Raw genomic sequence first — 17,383 nt, 5'->3', positions numbered from 1 at the left:
GTTGAAGTACGTCAGATAACTAAGACCCTAGTCTGAAGTTTTATTTCACTCTAAGAAAACTTAGCTAAAAGAGAAAATAAAAAGAGCAATGAAAATAAGGTGAATTAAGCTGAAAAGTAATAGGTAAGTTTGATGTAAGACAAAATATCATAAAATCTAAGAGGATTTGAAAGTACTTTAAATACTTCTGACTTTTGCTTTACTTATGTCATTCAGCCATACTAAAAAAGACAAAATCTGTGAGAACTGTAAGGTCCTAACTAGAATCATGTCTAAGAGCAGCTGAGTATGAAGAGCTAATCTAAAATTAGGACTCAAAACTCTGTGAGCTGAATGGTGCTCATGATGTTTTCTAACAACAGATCTTTTTATGTGAAAATATATAAATATTACTACCCACAACTCTTCTAGTACACAGTATTATTTGTCAAAGAAGATCCCAACACAAGTATTCTATGTTTGGTCTGTAAAGAGCAGCTCTGCAAACCAGACAAGTTGCCCATAAAAAGGCCCAGACAAAGATCATGTGTGATTCTTTGGGGGACTTGAGACATGCTGATGAATGTACCAGTCACTTAATCCAGCGGAGTGCATGGTTCAAACCTGAAATCCAAAGACTAGTGCTTTACCTTTTGTCTTTTCCGAAGGATCCAGTTCTTCCAAAGCAGAAGTCTGACTTGCCTAAAGAAGCTCATTCTTCTGCATCGACACGTCTGGTTAACCTGTGGCAAAGGATGCATTACCATTTCTCAGCTGACAGCAGAAACAGAATTTAGAGCAAAATAACAACTTTCTGTTCTTATTTTAAGATTATGTTATCACAGAGATCAGTTCCTTTCATTGTCTGCACCATTTAATTTTGCACTTGATACACTATCATGCATGAAAAATCGTGAGTTTCCTTTGTTTGGAGGCTACTTCCTGTGACACATTTATCAGCACCAAAAAGCAGTAGAGAGGAAAAACATCTCTTTCAAATAAAAAAAAGTCACTAACATTGAATCTGGATATTAACTTGGACTTGCATGTAATGAAGGCAGTTAACTCTTGTATCATTTATCACAGTACTGTGTTTTCAAAATATTTTTTTCCAAAAAAAGATGGATTTACTACTAGACATTAGTTTATATAAAACTGTTCAGTTATTATGATACAATTAGGTTTACCATTCAGACATGATAAAATATATTGATTAATAGAGTCTGATATGGATTTTATAAAAACAAATCCATTCTGTTGCCATTTCCTTAAAAAATACAGGATCTCCTATTTTTATGTTTTTAAATTCAGCAACTCCCATTACATTTTAGTAGAGATACCACTGAATTTAAACAACTGTATGCTCTGTTTTTCAGGTTCATGACTCATTATAATCACCAGGAATTTTTACCTTCAAAAGGAAAAAGGAAACTTGACATATAAATCCAAATATCAGATACACTGGCCTGTTAAAAAATAAACAAATTATTGAAATTTGCTACTTGTGTCAACTTCCTACTTTATTGCTGCTTTATGGGATTTAAATGATTGAAGAGCAGTTTCTTTATGAATGATTAGTAACTGGGAGAGCGTTGAAAAGGCAATGGAAGTCAGATATTGGAAAGCACACTCTGATTATCAGAATGGTGAAGTAATAGAACTGATTTTATGGGAAGACTGGGGGGGCCTCCACTGCAGATTACTCAAACCTCTACAAAAAATTACACAGGTAAAACCACTCATAGATTAGATAATTTTTTAAAGTCTCATTTGTCACTATTCTTCTAGAATTTTATTTCTGGAAATGATATTAATTGAAGAAGATTTTGTTCGATTTTAAGAGACAAGGTTTGGAAAATATGTCAGGATCTTTTGGCCTAATGTGTTAACAAATCAGTAGTGAAAAACACTAGATAAGGGATTTGATTGTTTCAGAAAATCATCTCAGGTCCACATTTTATGAACTGAAAAGGAATTTCAACCTCAAGGGAAGAGGTGGCCAGCACTAGGGAAGGGTTGGCATCAGCCATGACTAACCCTGGTAGAAAGGCCTCCTAAAGAACATGCAATCTCTTCTGATATACCAGGCTTGAAAGTGATTGAAGCAGGGTATTTAAGGCCAAACAGTAAGAATTGGCTGTGCTGCTTACTGGGGATCAAATAACAAAGGAACAGTTCTGCATAAAGAATATTCATGCAAAACTAAACTTGGAGCATTTTCCATATTTTGCAGATCAACAGTTTCATGCTATTTTCAGTATCCCTCCATCAACTCTGCTTAAGTTACAGAGTGAGAAATGAGACTAGCTCTAAAAAGCTACTGCTGTTGTGAGGAGTAAATGGACTAACACCTGATGGTTTGAACACACACTTCTGGGGTGTGACAACCTCCCACTTTGGGTTGCCAACAATAGGCAGTCAGACAGCTTTCTGACACTACTGTGTAGCCCAGGGCTCTTGGACCCGTTGCTACTCTGAAAAATGAATCCTACAGCTGAACAAATGAGGAAGAGATAGTTTTGCACTGCAGCTCCTCTTGCCTTCCCCTAAACCCCAGACGGATGCTGCAATCTTTCTGCAACAGCTGTAAAAGGAAATCCAAGCCTTCATGTCAAGGCCATAAAATCTATAGTCTGTCAATGGCCTGGCCCCTCCTCTTCCTCCTGCTGGTGCTTTACTGAGCCACCCACCATTGACATTTTCTGTCTCAATGAGAGATCCCACAGTACTACAGAGAGTCATAGCTTATGTTTCTAAGCATCCTGCTATGTATGACCTGCACCACTCTTGAATTAGTAGTAGCTGTACTACTAGTAGAAAAATTGTTGTGCAAGGCCATAAATGAGATGATGACTACCACATAAAATGGCTGCTACCATTTGCTTTGAAAAATATAACTATTTCTGAGACTAAAAATATAAGTAGTAAAGAATCCAAGCCCAATAAACCTTGGTAGGAAAAAAAGGGCAGTAAGTCAGGTTATACAGATTGTGCTTGCTATGTAATCTTTAAGATTTCTTTACATTGGACCCTGCTAGTTATATTTGTTGATAGCGACAGGGAGACATTGCTTATAAGGGAAGTAACTCAATGACAGACAACCTAATTAATATGCATAAAGGGGCAAAAAAATTCTCTCCAAGAAAGTGACTACTAATTGATTACCAAGGTTAACACTGTGGTACATGAGTCAGAATTTAAAAGTACTTAAAATAACTATTTAAGGTATGGCATTAATACATGAAGTACAATCAACATACAAAACTTTCTTAAAGTTTCTACATTGCTTACCAGACACACTTCAGAACCCCTTCTAATTTTAGGATGAACAAGGATACACTTGTATCTCCCCAGAGTGGTTTGTTTATAAAACCTTCACTAGGAGCTCAAGGGAAAGAACCTTGCTTTCCCAAATGCAGCAGCTTCAGGGATGTGAGTTAACCTTATACTGCTTTGAAATCTAAATTAGACAGGTGAATATGAGACAAAACTGTAGGAAAAGAACAACTTAAATAATGCAGTCAGAAGACACTGGACAGATAAACCTCAGAATCTGTAGCAGCACAGAATAAATAAAAAATAATTAATTTTCAGTCCTGAAATATCCTTTCCTATCTGGGCATTACTCAGACAAACTAACAGATTTGTGTGGTTAAGATTCAAGCTCTACTACTTTAAGTAGAGCAAAACACTATAACAAAAAAGAAGAGTAGAACCAAGATAAAGAGTAGTACCTAGTAATAATGTATGGAGAACTCCAGTTGGACTGAGGAGGTACATGAAGTTCTGGAGTGATTAGTCATGGTGGAGATCTATCTTCACTCTTTAGAGGCAGCGCCCTGCTCATGAAATCAGTGGTGGCTTGGGACTGCTGCAGAGTGAGCACAGGCACTGAAAGAAATTAAAATTCCAAAAAAGAAGTTTCTTTACATAGATAACAACACTCCCCTAAAATCAGAAAAAGACCCCTACATTTAGGAACTGAGTGAACACTGAATTCCCTATAGATTTTCATCTGTAAAGGGCATCTGAAACAGCAATGCAGCAAAACCTCCCACCAGTGCTCATGCTGGGCAATGACTCTGTATAAGCACTATCACAACTTCCCTGTGATTGCTCTTCCAAGTAGAAGCTGAACAACAATCTAGGCTTCAGTATTTAAAAAAGTTTTTAAAGGATGTGGCAGTTTCTTTCCCCTTCACAGGGCTTTGGGGACACCTTTGAGACTCCTGCACAAAACTGCTTCACTGAATTTAACACTCTCTAGATTTCCCCCAGAGCCCACTGCAGCTCTGGCAGCAGAGCACTGCACCCTGTACACTGCTTCTTTCCCAGCCCCACTGCAGGGCCTTTGAGTCCCTGCACACAGGTGCCACCTAAACCACCCACTTTAACCTGGCTTCTGGCACAAAGGATAACAAAGCACAGGATCACACCGTCCCTAGGTGCTGAAAGGTGAGCCAGCAGGGAAGACCACCAGCCTTGGCTGAATAGGGCACTTTCACTAGAAGTCAGGGAAAAATAGAGAGTTTATGACCTTTGGAAGAAGGGGCAGCCAACTCAGGAAGAGTACAAGGACATTGTTAGGTCATGTAGAGAGAAAATTAGAATGGTGAAAGCTCAGCTAGAACTCAAACAGGCCACTGCTGTGAAAAATAATAAAAAAGTGTTTTTATGAATGCTTTAACAACAAAAAGAGGGCCAAGGAAAATCTCCATCCTTTATTGCATACAAAGGGAAGCCAAGGATGTAGAAAAGGATGAAGAAAAGGCCGTGGTACTTAATGCCTTCCTCGCCTCAGTCTTCAGCATGAAGATAAGTTATTCTCAGAGCAACCAGTCCCTTGAGCTGGTAGACAGGGATGGGGAGCAGAACCCCTCCACCCGCCCACAATCCATTAGGAGGTAGGTAGTGACCTGCTGCACCACTTAGACACTCACAAGTCTATGAAGCAGAATGGGATCCACCCAGGAATACTGAAGGAACTGGCAAAAGAGCTCACCAAGCCTCTCTATCATTTATCATCTGGTAAACCAGGGAGGTCCCAGATGACTGGAGATTGGCCAGTGTGACAACCATTTGCCAAATGGTCATAACAATCCCAGGAAGTGCTACAGGTTGGGGGAAGAGTGTCTAGAAAGCTGCCCAGTGGGAAAAAAGCCTGGGGGTGCTGGTAAACAGCAGCTGAACATGAGCCAACATCTGCCCAGGTGGCCAAGAAGGCCAGTGGCATCCTGGCCTGTATCAGCAATATTGTGGCCAGCAGGACCAGGGCAGGAATTGTTCCCCTGTACTGGGCACTGGTGAGGCCACACCTCGAGTGCTGTGTCCAGTTCTGGGCCCATCACCTCGAGGAAGACATTGAGGGGCTGGGGCGAGTCCGGAAAAGGGCAGCGGAGCTGGGGAAGGGTCTGGAGAGTGAGTCCTGTGAGGAGCGGCTGAGGGAGCCGGGGTTTAGTCTGGAGGAGGCTCAGGAGAGAATTTACCATTCTCTACAACTGCCTGAAAGGAGGGCACAGCAAGATAGGGGTTGGCCTCTTCTCCCAGGCAAACAGTGACAGGACAAGAGGGCATGGCCTCAAGCTGTGCCAGGGAAGGTTCAGGTTGGTCATCAAGAAGAATTTTTTCACTGAAAGGGTTGTCAAGCATTGGAACAGGCTGCTCAGGAAGGTGGTGCAGTCACTATCCCTGGATAATATATATAAATGACTGGATACGGCACTTAGTGCTGTGGCTTAGTTGATGTGGTGGTTTTGGTCAAAGGTTGAACTTAATCTTGGAGGTCCTTTCTGGCCTTAATGATTCTATTCTATGATTCTATGGCAACCTCCTCTTTTACAAGTCACTTTGATCTAATTTCTCTTGAGCTTATGTTCATATCGCAGGTGAGACCCGGCCTGCTTCAATCTAGACAGGGAAACAGACCTTTATAAAGGCACAGATAGAAGCTAACTCTGACTAATGGCAGTGCAAAGCAGAGAAACTAGCACTGCTGCTGCTGCTGAGCTACAGACTGTGTTTAAGCCCTACCACTATGTGTGAGGCAAACAGATAATTTAATAGTTTTATTCAGCAAACAAGCATTTTAACTCTAAAATCCTAAGGCAAGTTATTTTAAGAAAATGGATCTCTTTTTGCTGTCCACATGTTGGCAGAAACAGCTCTAACAGATTAAACTAATCTCCTAATTAGATTTTTTACAGTGCAATTGGATGATGGTAGGGTATATTTTGCTTTCTATGGTCAACTACATCTGCTGCTCCTGTGACCCATTTTTGCTTTTTAGCTTTACAAAGGGATCTTCAGAAGTAAACAGAGAAAGCTTTTGCAGGGCCTGTCATTTTACATGGGAGGGGAAAATACAGTTCAGCTTATGGAGCACACTGCACAATTTCACCATAGCTCTATCCACAGTTTTATGTATCAGAACATAAAGAAAGCAGTAAGTGGAAATAGATATTTGGTGATAGTTCTTGCATTATGCCTACAGTAGGTATCTGATAATATAAAAGTTCCCTATGACATGCTTCATGAGTACCTACATGCAATACATGGGGTCACATGGCATGTGTGTTGTGTTCTCCCCTTACATCACACACATATGCCATAACAGCTGTTTTAAATATCAGAATTTTTTTTCTTTTTTCCAGGCTTATTCCTGACTTTTGACTAAAATATCAAGTCTGATTAAATGCTATTTTCCCAGCAAATTATAAAAACATCCCCAGTAATCTCTTCAGTACCACAAGCAAATATTTCTCTAAAATAAAGAGAATTTTAAAATTACCTGAAAAGATAGATTTGAAAATATGCACACTTACGTGTTTTGGGTGTGCTCATGGGCCAGCACTTCTAATGTCCAACAACGCTTTACAGCACCCAAACCATTTCGTAACCTCTCAGACATTCTTACACATGTGGAAGAGCACGTCCCTCAACACAGGCTCACTAGAAAGCTAATACAATTAATGCTAACAGGATTGTGCCTAGACTAACTGTAGGAGAGGATTCATATAAATGTATCTTCTATCCATAAACAGGTATATCTATGTGTGTGTAAAGAAAACTACACAAACACAGGTTGGGGCTTTCTAAGTTAAGTTTTGCACCCAGCTATCTCAAACCACTGGGGAAAACCCAAGCTGAAGCTTTTTAGGTGTTTCCTATGTATTTCAGAGGCTTCCCTCTGAAATAAGCAAGGAGTAACCTGAAGGACAAGAATTGGAAGTTCTGTCAAAAAATCAGGATCAAATGAGAAAAAAATCCGAGAGACTAAAATAAGGCCCCATGAAACTTCTGCTTGAAAGGTGTATTTCTATGAATCAAAGACAATCGCAGTCAGACTCTTCCATGTCAAGCACAGAGAAATGTGGAATCTTAAACAGATCCCAAACTTGAGCAAACCCAGCAGTGGGCTAATCGCCCCAATCTGTGAATAAACAAGCACAAAGCAGTAGAAGCACTCAAGGCATGTCTTCTACTTCAGGTGTAATTCAGTTTACTTCATATAGATACTGTTCTGTCATCCAGCTGCATAAGGGTTGAGGAGTGAGGATTTTTCAAGCATTCACCTTCCTCCCTTTCTCAAACATTTGACATTTTGGAAGATATAGAATATATTTTTCTTCTACCTGTAAGTGAAACACTTTCCAAGGATCCCTTGGATCTCTGAATTAGAAAAAGAATTCCCCTCTCTCTATGAATATAAATGGGCATGCAGATAGAACATTTTACTCAGAAAAGCTTGTCTCCAAAGAATCCTTCTGTAAGACTTAATGCCATGAATATTCTAAATAACACCGTTTGTAATATCAGACATTCCCTGTCCCTCCCCCCTCACACTTTGCTAACTGAAAGTTGAAACATCAGGTTTGTTCCATTTTCCCAACATATTATGTATACATTGACAGGTAGGATGGCCCAATAAGAGCAGCTTTATAGTTAAACAGTGGGTGCTGAGGACCCTAGACCCATGCACTACTTGCCTAAGGGTTGCTTCAGATGAGCTCCAGGCACAGACTGGACGTGCATTAGCAGCTGCAGCTCATCAGGTATGGTGCTGAGGCATACGTTCCACTTTAGTTTCACCCAAACAGAACTGAGTTTATGTGCTCTGAGATCACTCAGTACGGTGAGCCACAGTGGTATGTAGCGAAGTCACTCAAAAAGTACAAACGTGCTCTAAGTTACCAACGTTACCACTCGTGCGCTGCCTTCGCAGAGCGTTTCATGCCAGCTTCCAGATTAGCTCCATTAGGCCTCTGCTACACGGAAGCTAAAGAGTTCATGGATTTGCAAGCAAAACAGAGACTTCTTACACAGAAGCAACAAAAACCTTGAAAACTTATCACAAAAGCTTACCTCATGTGTGAGCAGTGCTGAAAGAGAACGTTTTCTGAAGGAATGTTCAGCTTGGCAGCAAAGAAACACATATCTTAGATGCAGTTACCACATGCAGAATAACACTGCTCAGTTGTAAGGAGATTGTTTTAATCCCCTGCTTGTTACAGAACAGCTCAATCTGTGAGTTTAAGGACTCATGAATAAAAATCCTCCCAAATATCCAATATGACCAACACAAGCACAATCAAGTCTCTACTAAGACGCTGATATTTCTGAATGTATTTCTTCAGATCTGAACAAACGCCGTATTTGAAAAGATGGTTTCAGAAGGGTAGTTCCGGTAGCATTAGGGGCCCTACTAAACAAACAGCTGTCATGACTAATTAGGTCAGCTACTCACAGAAGTCGGTACTCTGCCAAAGCTTTAAGAAGGATGAGGCAGTGCATTACGACTACAGAAAATGCAATTACCAAACAAATCTGACAGCAAAAGGTTTCCTCGCCAGAGTTCAAGCTGCAGGGTTCTGGCACTTCGCATGACCCACAGCCTGTCACCTGGGGCAGGTGGGTAGGATTGCTGCAGTTCCATCGGAGTGAAGCCATTTCATAGCAAGACCGAGGGAAACCTGCATCTGAACCGGAAGAAACAACAGGAGCCGTTCGAAATTTCTCCATTTCCAAAGGAAACCAAACTCTTTTCCACCAGGCGTAAGGCTCCGCTGCGGTGGCCGGCCCCTCACGCCCCCTCGGGCGGCCGCCCCCCGCTCCCTCACAGGCGGGCGGGCCCTCACCGTACGGGCCCTCACACAACACGGCCACGCCGTCTCCGTGCAAACGTTTACGAAAATTGACAAATTCAGAAGTCCCAGAGTGGCCTTCGAGCCACCGCCTCGCAGCCTCCCCCCAGGCCCCGCTGTCCCCGGGCTACCGGCAAGGCTCGGGAAGAATTCCCGGGCCCAGCCCGCAGCCCCTCCTGCGCTACCGCCACGCTGGGCAGCGGGGTCGTAACTCTTACCTAGGCTTCAGAGGTTTCCATTTCCAAAGGTGCGCTCTTGCTACTTCGCTTGTATTACATAAAAACAGGCGAAGGCATTATAAAGCTGGGACACGTAAGTCATCATTTGGAATTAATATTTTCTCCGAAATAACGGGGGTTTGTAAGACACCTACGCATCCCCACCTACAGGCACCAGGCTCTGCTGCCCCCGGCTCCCGGCCCAGCCCGCTGGCACCTGCGGGGCTGCGGGAAACACCTTTAAAAGAGCAGAAACCTTTCGTACTAGCAAAATCTGGAAGCAGATGTCACATAAAAAGGAATATGGCAACCAATAATAACTGGTATTACGACTTGATTAAGAAACGTTTCTGTTTCTCACTGTATGTTGTATTCACTGTTGTAATTCTCTATCTCGGGAGCCTGCTCTGGGGAGTACTAGAGACCCTCCATCACACTAGGTGAACAGCTTTATTGAATTAAGAACTTATTAAATAAAGAACTTCAATTAAGTTCTTATGCCATTACCATATACAATGCTAGACATGCTAAAACACAAATATAGTGAGACAATAAATTTAATGAAAATTCACAAATTATTTTGCTATCTTGTGGTCCTAATCAATAGTGATCCTTTCACACCTGTGCTATGAAGTTATGCTACACTGTCTTTAATGATTCATTAACCAGCTGTGTGGGGTATATGTAGTTCACTCCTCCATTGTCAAAGTAGAACAAATTCCCATCTATGTCAAGAAACCTTTCCACATATTTTGTTATGCAACTCCCAACACCAGTCTGGACAGACAACAGCATCTGGGACCTTCAGCTTTTCTGTAATAAGAGGCAGATCCCCAAAGAAATGACCCCAAGCATGGCCAGAACCATCCAGTAATAGGATGGCCTTTGCCAAGAATGCAAGCCCTGCTTCTGTGGAAATGTGACAAGGAATCAAAGTTCAGCATTGTGAGTTCTGGAAATAAAAGATTATGTCCACCAAACAGAGCGTGGGATTTCATCTGTAGTGTTTTGGGAAGATTGGCAAAGGTAATGGAGTATTAAAGTCCAGTGTATTTAATGTTGCAAAAACAGAAAAGTGATTCTTTGTCTCTGCTGTCCTTTGAGAGCCATCTCGATGCTTACATCACTAGAAAGTACCATGCCAAAACAACTGTATTCTACAGTATGCAAGAAATGGTCATGCTAATTGTAATCCTATTAAGAAAAGTGTGCCACCCCCTAGCCCCAGAAGACAGATGCAGGAAAGTACTACACTATTGCAAAGGCCAAACATCTGTATTTTAATAAGTTAGAAGAAATCCAGATGATAGAAGCCATAGAGTCACTGAAATGTTAACACGTTAATATATTTTAAAGCAAATATAATACAGTGTACACATAAAAACCATTTAATACAAAGTGAAAACCATTAGATGCACCTACTAATGCTGATTTTTGGTTATTTTTAGCTGTTTCACTGAAACTTGGAAACAAAGCTCTTCATTTCAGCTACACCAGGTTAAGTGGTGAAACTGATCTATAGCAAGCAAATCACTGCCTCTTCGTTCACCTGGGAAAGACAGCACCACAGCAACTGAATGTCTCCAGAAGGGCACCCAAATGAAACAGGCTATGCACATTTGCCCCACTCACTAAGCTACTCAAGAAACCAGATGCGAATTGATTGCTGCCTCTGAATAGTAAAGCTCAGTAAGTGCATCCTTGCTGTACAAAAAAAAAAAATTAAAGTGACAACATAGAAAACTGGCAACAGATAACCATGTCTGCTTAAAATATACACATATGATACATAATTATGGCCATGCTGGCCAGCATGTAAGCCTGTTCAAGAGCAAAGCTTTAATTGCACAGATTAGAAAAATTAACAAATGCTTTTACAGAGCAAAGCACAAGCTTTGGTTTATGCTTAGACAGTGAACATTAAACCTTCCATTTTTATTATAACACCTATTAAGAAAAATAGCTATTTCTCTATGAATAAGCACTCCATTCCACACAATGAAATGAAGCTCAGTGTCTTATTCAATGAATCCATTAACTGTGTCTAGACTGGGAATGTATTACATCTTTATTGAAAGCTACTGAACTACAAAAAGTTTGACTTATTTAATTCACAGTTCCCCAGGTCTCCCCCCATTTTTAAAATGCTGCATATATAAAAATAACTTCAATATGGCACAAAAGTGGGATTCTCAAGGGAAGGCAAAGGATAAAGGGGGAAAGGGAAGTCTCCACTGGCAACATCGACAAATTGCATATAGTCCAAGAGGAATTTGCACCCTATACAAAATGAGCTTCCCTGTGTTCCAGTTCTTGGATCCTTTTTGGTCTCAGTCTGTGGTAAGCAGGCTTCAGATCTGTGGGGTGAATATCCTCTGAGTTAGATTTCTGTTCGTTTGTGTTTTGTTCAGGATCACCTGATGGAAGTGCAGAGCTCCTAGCCAGTTTCACAATATCATCCTGATGGAGCACAGAGCTAGCACTGGTTGGTGCACAAGCTTTAGCAGAAGAATCATCTCCATTTTCTTTTGATTTGTTAGAAGGTGGTTTATAAAATGTCCCTGGGGGTGGTTGCAATGTTCTTGGTGCCCTAAAGGCAGCAAGAGGATTAACATCAGGACCATTCTCTTCTGCTGCTGTCCTTCCTGACCCGACAACAGAATATGGCTTATTAGGAAGAATAGCATTAGCTGAATTGTTACCAAGGCTGCATGATGATGATAAAGCACCTGCAGTTCCACTCTCAAGTGCTCGGATCTCTCGGGGCACATTAGTCATGATCATTGCTGTCCTTGCTGTGATATCATACTGTTTGTACTGCTTGTCCCAAGTTTTTCGCAGCATCTGGGTGTCGTAACAAGGAAGTCTGCAGCAGGTATCAGCAGCAGGGAGTGCCTTCACCTCTGAGACTTCTTCAATAGTAGGGCTTCTGCCCAGCTTCTCTGCACTTACTGCTCCTGCATTTCGTGAATTTCTTTCATTCAAAACACATGGAGGAAGTATTCGGTCTACAGGCAGGCTCACAGGGCGAGATGCTGGTTTTGTCCTTGGAGCCCGCAATGGAACTTTGGCAATCTGACGGTTAGGTTTGACAGGAAGTAAGTTCATTTTACAGGCATCTTCACCTAGAGAAATGAATGGATCACTGTCTTTCTCTGAAGCTGGACTCACAGCATCACCTGGAAACACACAAATAGACGTGACTGGATCTTTGCACCAAGTATAAACACAAGTCAGCAAGACCTCAGCGACCCCTTGGAAGTTAGTATTTTAACGGGGTAACAGTTTTTAGGGATAGCTTGTATACATACTAGGAATATTCTACTCTAACCAAATGTTAGCATTTCAATAGCAATAAAACACATACTCTAGAGCTGTAACAAAAGAAAAAACAGACACACTTCACTTTTTGGCTGTTGCTTTGCCATCCCTGAATTTTTTCAGTTTTAGTGTGTTTCAGGATGTTGATGTGCGGGACATGACTAAACTGGTAACATCAGAAGGAAATCAGTACAAATTAAAAGGGATTATGTATAGTTACTCCTAAATGAAGTACATGAAATCATACCTAGATTAAAATCAACCCCCATAGTAGCATAGGCAGATAAACAGAAAAAGATTTAGAGTTAGAATTAGGTTAGTAAACCTGGGGGTTTTTGAGCAGAAATATTGATAACCAAAATGCTCTGATGATTCCGTCAAACAATTACTCTTTCCAAAGCCTTCTGGTTTAGTTCCAGTGAGTGGCAATGATTTTTGGAGGAAGACAGTGGTCAAAATACATAAATTGCTGGGTATTAGTTTACAAGACTTCAGAAATCCACAGTCACAGCATAATTATGGCTTTGTTTTGTTTGCTTTTTTTTTAAAAAAAGGAGAAACCAAACCACTGTTATATTCTCTTACCAAATACTTTAAGCTCCGATTCCATAAACAGATGTTTCGTAAAAACCTTTAAAAAGATCCAATACTCATTTGTTCTTACAAAAATAAACAGTATCTCAAGCAGTGATGAACAGTTTTATCACTTGCTTCTGTCTATACTGCAGAGCAACATGCACCATAATCTAATGCATCCAGGGCTCCTTACCCACCCACAGACAGAGTTAACAGCACACTAACCAGTTACAGATGTATCTGCTTCCTCTTTTGTATTCTTGCTATTCTTCAATTCCAAAAAGAGTGCAGCTGTTTCAGAAGCTCTTTCACTTGGAGCTATTTGAATACCCTGCTAAGAAAAGTCAAAGCAGAAGTAAATGAGAACTCAAGAGAAAAGGCACTACTCCTTATCAAAAAAACCCACGAAGATTTATTAGAAATGTGCTCTGGAATGCTGCAGCACTTAACACAGAAATTAAGATGGCACAGGTAACATTGTGGCAGCACAAGAGTTACTCACTTCCTTTACAGCAACAAACGATTTCCTCTGCTGCTGTGACTCCTTCTCATCTGCTGATAAAGCAACTCTGACAGTAACAGCTGTTTCTTCAGAATGAGAAGTGCTCAGAAGTGGTTTCAATGAAACGTCAAATATCTTTTCATAGTACGTTATGAGCAGCTCCACTACCCGGGCCTGGTAAGGGTAGTCCACAAGTGATGACAAAGAAACTGTAGCATCGGTTTGGCGTGGTCTAATCAGAGTTGGGCCAAATATTATGCCAAGGTTGCTGGCTGACATTTTATTTTCATCAGACTGTTCTGTAACTCTGCATAAAGAGGGGAAAAAAAAAACCAAACCAAAAGAAACCCCCAAGAGTTAGAGGGTTTTATTACTTCAGAAATACTTTTGATATTAAAATATTATGTCTAAAAAGGAAAAGAGACAATAAAAAACTGAAAATGGGTTTGGTGGGCAGGCAGAATCTTCAGTGCAGACCACACTTAACAGTGGCTAGGACTTCCCACACAGGGTGTTTTTATGTCCTATTTGTTGAAGTTATTTGTGGCTATTTGGCATTTCTGGGGTTGGGGAAAAGAATGTCTCTCATTCTAGGTAATAATATAGCTATAGCCCAATATTACCCATTTTTATAGGTAATCGTCAGTTTAGTACATCATCATACAAACCAGCATTTGGAGGACAAGGATGTGAAATGTGACTGAAGAATGGTTATTAAGACACATGATACAAGTTTCAATTTTCTGCTAATAGTCACCAAATCACTGCCCTATCTTTGTTACATCACAATTTAAATCATATTTAGATCCCTGCAAATGACACTAATTACTACTGACCCCAATGCTACCAGAGAATCAAGAATAATGGAGGTCAACACTTTCCTTGCTTTATTTCCCTTTCATATTCTCCTCTCACTTGACAATTCATTACATGGAAAAAACCCCAGCAACAGAATGTCATCTTCAAAGGTATATGTGACTTCTTCCCCTACAGTCATCAAAAAGGTACAAGAGATTCCTAGCATTCAGCAGTTAAGTTTTCAACATCAGTTTGCCTTCAAAGTATTTTATTACCTGTGAAGGTGTCCAATAAGGTACTGTAGAGTGTTATAGTTTGGTACAGGCAGCTGTTTCAGAAGATCTTTAATTTTAATGATGATCCTATTCAATTCAATACAGAGTGACTGTCTTGTCCTTGCTTTGGGGCTAGCTTGTTTAGCATCCAATTCCTCATTAGCATTCTGGCTTTCTTTTGCCAGTCCAATGAACTCATTGTAAAGCCGAAACAAAATCAAGGGCTCTGGAAGCTGAAGAAATATGAACATTTCAGAAATACACTTAAACCTGAATTTTAACTTGCTTCCTTCCTGTGTTTCTTCAACTTTTTCTGGTCTAGCATCTTTTCTTAGATGATGACATTGTTTAATCCTTGTTCATTAGTTCAATCCCCAATTCTTTCAAACCCAATCCCAGCTAACAAAAATACACCTTCCTACATCTTTTTCCAGAAAACTTTTGCTAACCCTTTCCTACAATAGCTTCAGGACTGAGCATTTATCAAAATTTATTGAAATAAGAAGATTCCAAGAAAAAAAAAGGATTTTTTTCAAAATCACTTAATGGTGATGATCATAGGATTGGAAAACTCATCTCTGACAGCCAGTTTAAGAGGACAGAACCATGCAGCTAAGGATTATTCCTTTCAGGGTTAACAAGTTTTCAGAGTGACTCAATAATTTCACTAGGCAACACCCTAGCTTCATTTTTTCACATACATACTGAAATTGTTTTAGAAAATTCCATCACAAAGCTTTAAAGCTCTATTTTAGAAGAAAAAAAATGGATAATCCCTCCATAAGGAACACATCATGACAACTATGACTGTTTCATGACATTTTTGTTAGCAGATATTAACAGCAATATCTGCATGAACTGCAGATGAATGAATATCTGCATCTGTCTGCATGAACAGGCAAGAACATGGGAATCTTAAACTCCACATAAGACAGGCAAATTCATTCTGTTAGAGAAATTTAATTCTACTACAAGTAGGCAAACAAAAGCTTCTTCTGCATATGGTACTAAAAAGAGCCACAATATCCATGTGGAATACATATTGTAATCCCAGCAGTTCTCCCAGCCCTTGTCACAGGCTCCATGTGCAAAAAAATAAGCCACTTCAGTTATACAAGGCACTTGCTTAATCTGCTGCTGTAGGACTGCTGAAAAGGGGTGTTTTTTCCATATTGTACTGAAGAAATACACTACAGCACTTTGGTTTTCTATCTGACCTCTCAATTCCATACCTGGCGGAGATACAGCTTGAGAACATTGCTGATATCATGTGCATAGAGTTCCGAGAGCTCAACCAAATCCTTTCCATTTTCAAAAGCTTGACAAAGCTTTTCAACTCTTGATTTGGCTCCATTCACACGATAGATGCCCTAAAATTAAAAGGCCAGCACAACTCTATTTCAATTTGAAAGGAAATTGTAAAACACAGATGATATTGACACCATTAAAATCTTAAGAGAATTTTTTTTAAGATTGTGTCTGAAACTTAAGCCTGAACAAACGTAAACATACCTTGACATTGAGTGCTCTGCATTCAATTTCTGATGTACACTTTTTGATGATGAAAGGAATGCCATCAGGAACATTTTTAGCAGCTTGGGCAAACTCCACTCCAAATAAATGAAGCCTTCCATGAAGTTTTTTGTGCCCACATTGAATAGCTAAAGTCTCTAAACATTTTTTATGGCATGCGAGTGAACACTACAGGGGAAGAAACAAAAAAGCACATGGCTTGATACAATCTGACACCATAAGAAATATCTCTGCTGTTTGTCACCTCATATGTGAGCAAAATGCAAAATCTTTATTAGTATGGTGTGCCTCTGCTTCAAGTTCATGGTGATTATACTAGCCACAAACTCCAGTTTTTATACAGAAACATAATTCAGGCTTCCAAAACTCCCAACTTCACATAAATCCCAAGCAGCAATTTAAACTAATTTTCAACTTACCTCCTCACATTCAGCTCCATGAAATACCACTAAGCTGTCACATTCTCTGCATTTAGATGGAGCTCTCAGCTTCCGTAGTTTGTGTGTTTGTGCTGCTTTGGACATGTTAGCATTTCTAAAAGGTCCTGGAGAATTCGCAGTGTCAGATGTGAGATCATTTAAACCTGAAGAGAATTTTTCTGTTATAGTCATTTTAGTATCTACTATTGACATGGTAGTTATTCTGATTTTTTAGAATTGTGCTGCAGAATACAAGTCTGTAAGTAATGGCAACTATCAAAGTAATCAAAAACATTTCAATCACAAGGAGGCAAAACTATGTCACAGTTCATGTAAGAGACATTAACTATCAATCTTATGTAAAAGCAGAATCAAACAATCATTTTTGCATTTTTAAGTGTTCCATTTTCTTCTGTATTGTGGCAATGTGGAAATATTAGGACATTTAATTCCAACTGCCCTGCATCTCAGGCAACAATTAATGGAAATTTAATTTTATACATTTCAAAATCCTGTACTAGAGGATGAAAGATCACTTGTTTTGGCCTGTACTGTGTTTGAAATACTTAAAAGAATATTTTGCAGCAAGGAAGAATTAACATACGCTCGTGGCACAAGACAC

The 17,383-nt window shown here is 40.0% G+C and overlaps 2 protein-coding genes across 13 annotated transcripts in view; both read right to left on the bottom strand.

Moving 5' to 3' along the window:
* ABCA4 (ATP binding cassette subfamily A member 4) overlaps positions 1-9,053 on the bottom strand; it is a 77,945-nt gene extending 68,892 nt beyond the window's left edge. For 4 of the 7 annotated variants that reach the window (XM_042030158.1, XM_042030162.1, XM_042030164.1 and 1 more), the window contains exons 1-3: positions 8,341-9,052; positions 3,714-3,870; positions 630-722 (exon numbers count right to left, since the gene is read on the bottom strand). In XM_042030158.1, the coding sequence (XP_041886092.1) occupies positions 630-695 (66 nt within the window). In that variant the 5' untranslated portion in view covers positions 696-722; positions 3,714-3,870; positions 8,341-9,052. Of the gene's footprint in view, positions 1-629; positions 723-3,713; positions 3,871-6,800; positions 6,883-8,340 lie in introns of those variants that run through there. The other 3 variants (XM_042030163.1, XM_042030159.1, XM_042030161.1) reach the window with 3 other exon arrangements.
* A 1,609-nt stretch (positions 9,054-10,662) lies between these two features.
* Positions 10,663-17,383, bottom strand: part of ARHGAP29 (Rho GTPase activating protein 29) — a 51,565-nt gene continuing 44,844 nt past the window's right edge. For 4 of the 6 annotated variants that reach the window (XM_042030152.1, XM_042030155.1, XM_042030153.1 and 1 more), the window contains 7 exons: positions 16,762-16,925; positions 16,322-16,510; positions 16,042-16,179; positions 14,810-15,042; positions 13,737-14,043; positions 13,460-13,568; positions 10,663-12,516 (listed from right to left, as the gene is read on the bottom strand). In XM_042030152.1, the coding sequence (XP_041886086.1) occupies positions 11,618-12,516; positions 13,460-13,568; positions 13,737-14,043; positions 14,810-15,042; positions 16,042-16,179; positions 16,322-16,510; positions 16,762-16,925 (2,039 nt within the window). In that variant the 3' untranslated portion in view covers positions 10,663-11,617. The remainder of the gene's footprint in view (positions 12,517-13,459; positions 13,569-13,736; positions 14,044-14,809; positions 15,043-16,041; positions 16,180-16,321; positions 16,511-16,761; positions 16,926-17,383) is intronic. The other 2 variants (XM_042030154.1, XM_042030156.1) reach the window with 1 other exon arrangement.

This window comes from Corvus kubaryi, unplaced genomic scaffold, assembly GCF_017639235.1.
Source record: "Corvus kubaryi isolate FWS band 111438036 unplaced genomic scaffold, C.kubaryi_AGA036_p1.0 37334, whole genome shotgun sequence".
NCBI lineage: Eukaryota > Metazoa > Chordata > Aves > Passeriformes > Corvidae > Corvus > Corvus kubaryi.
Note: the sequence above shows the minus strand (reverse complement) of the source record. Positions and strands in the feature narration are given on the sequence as shown.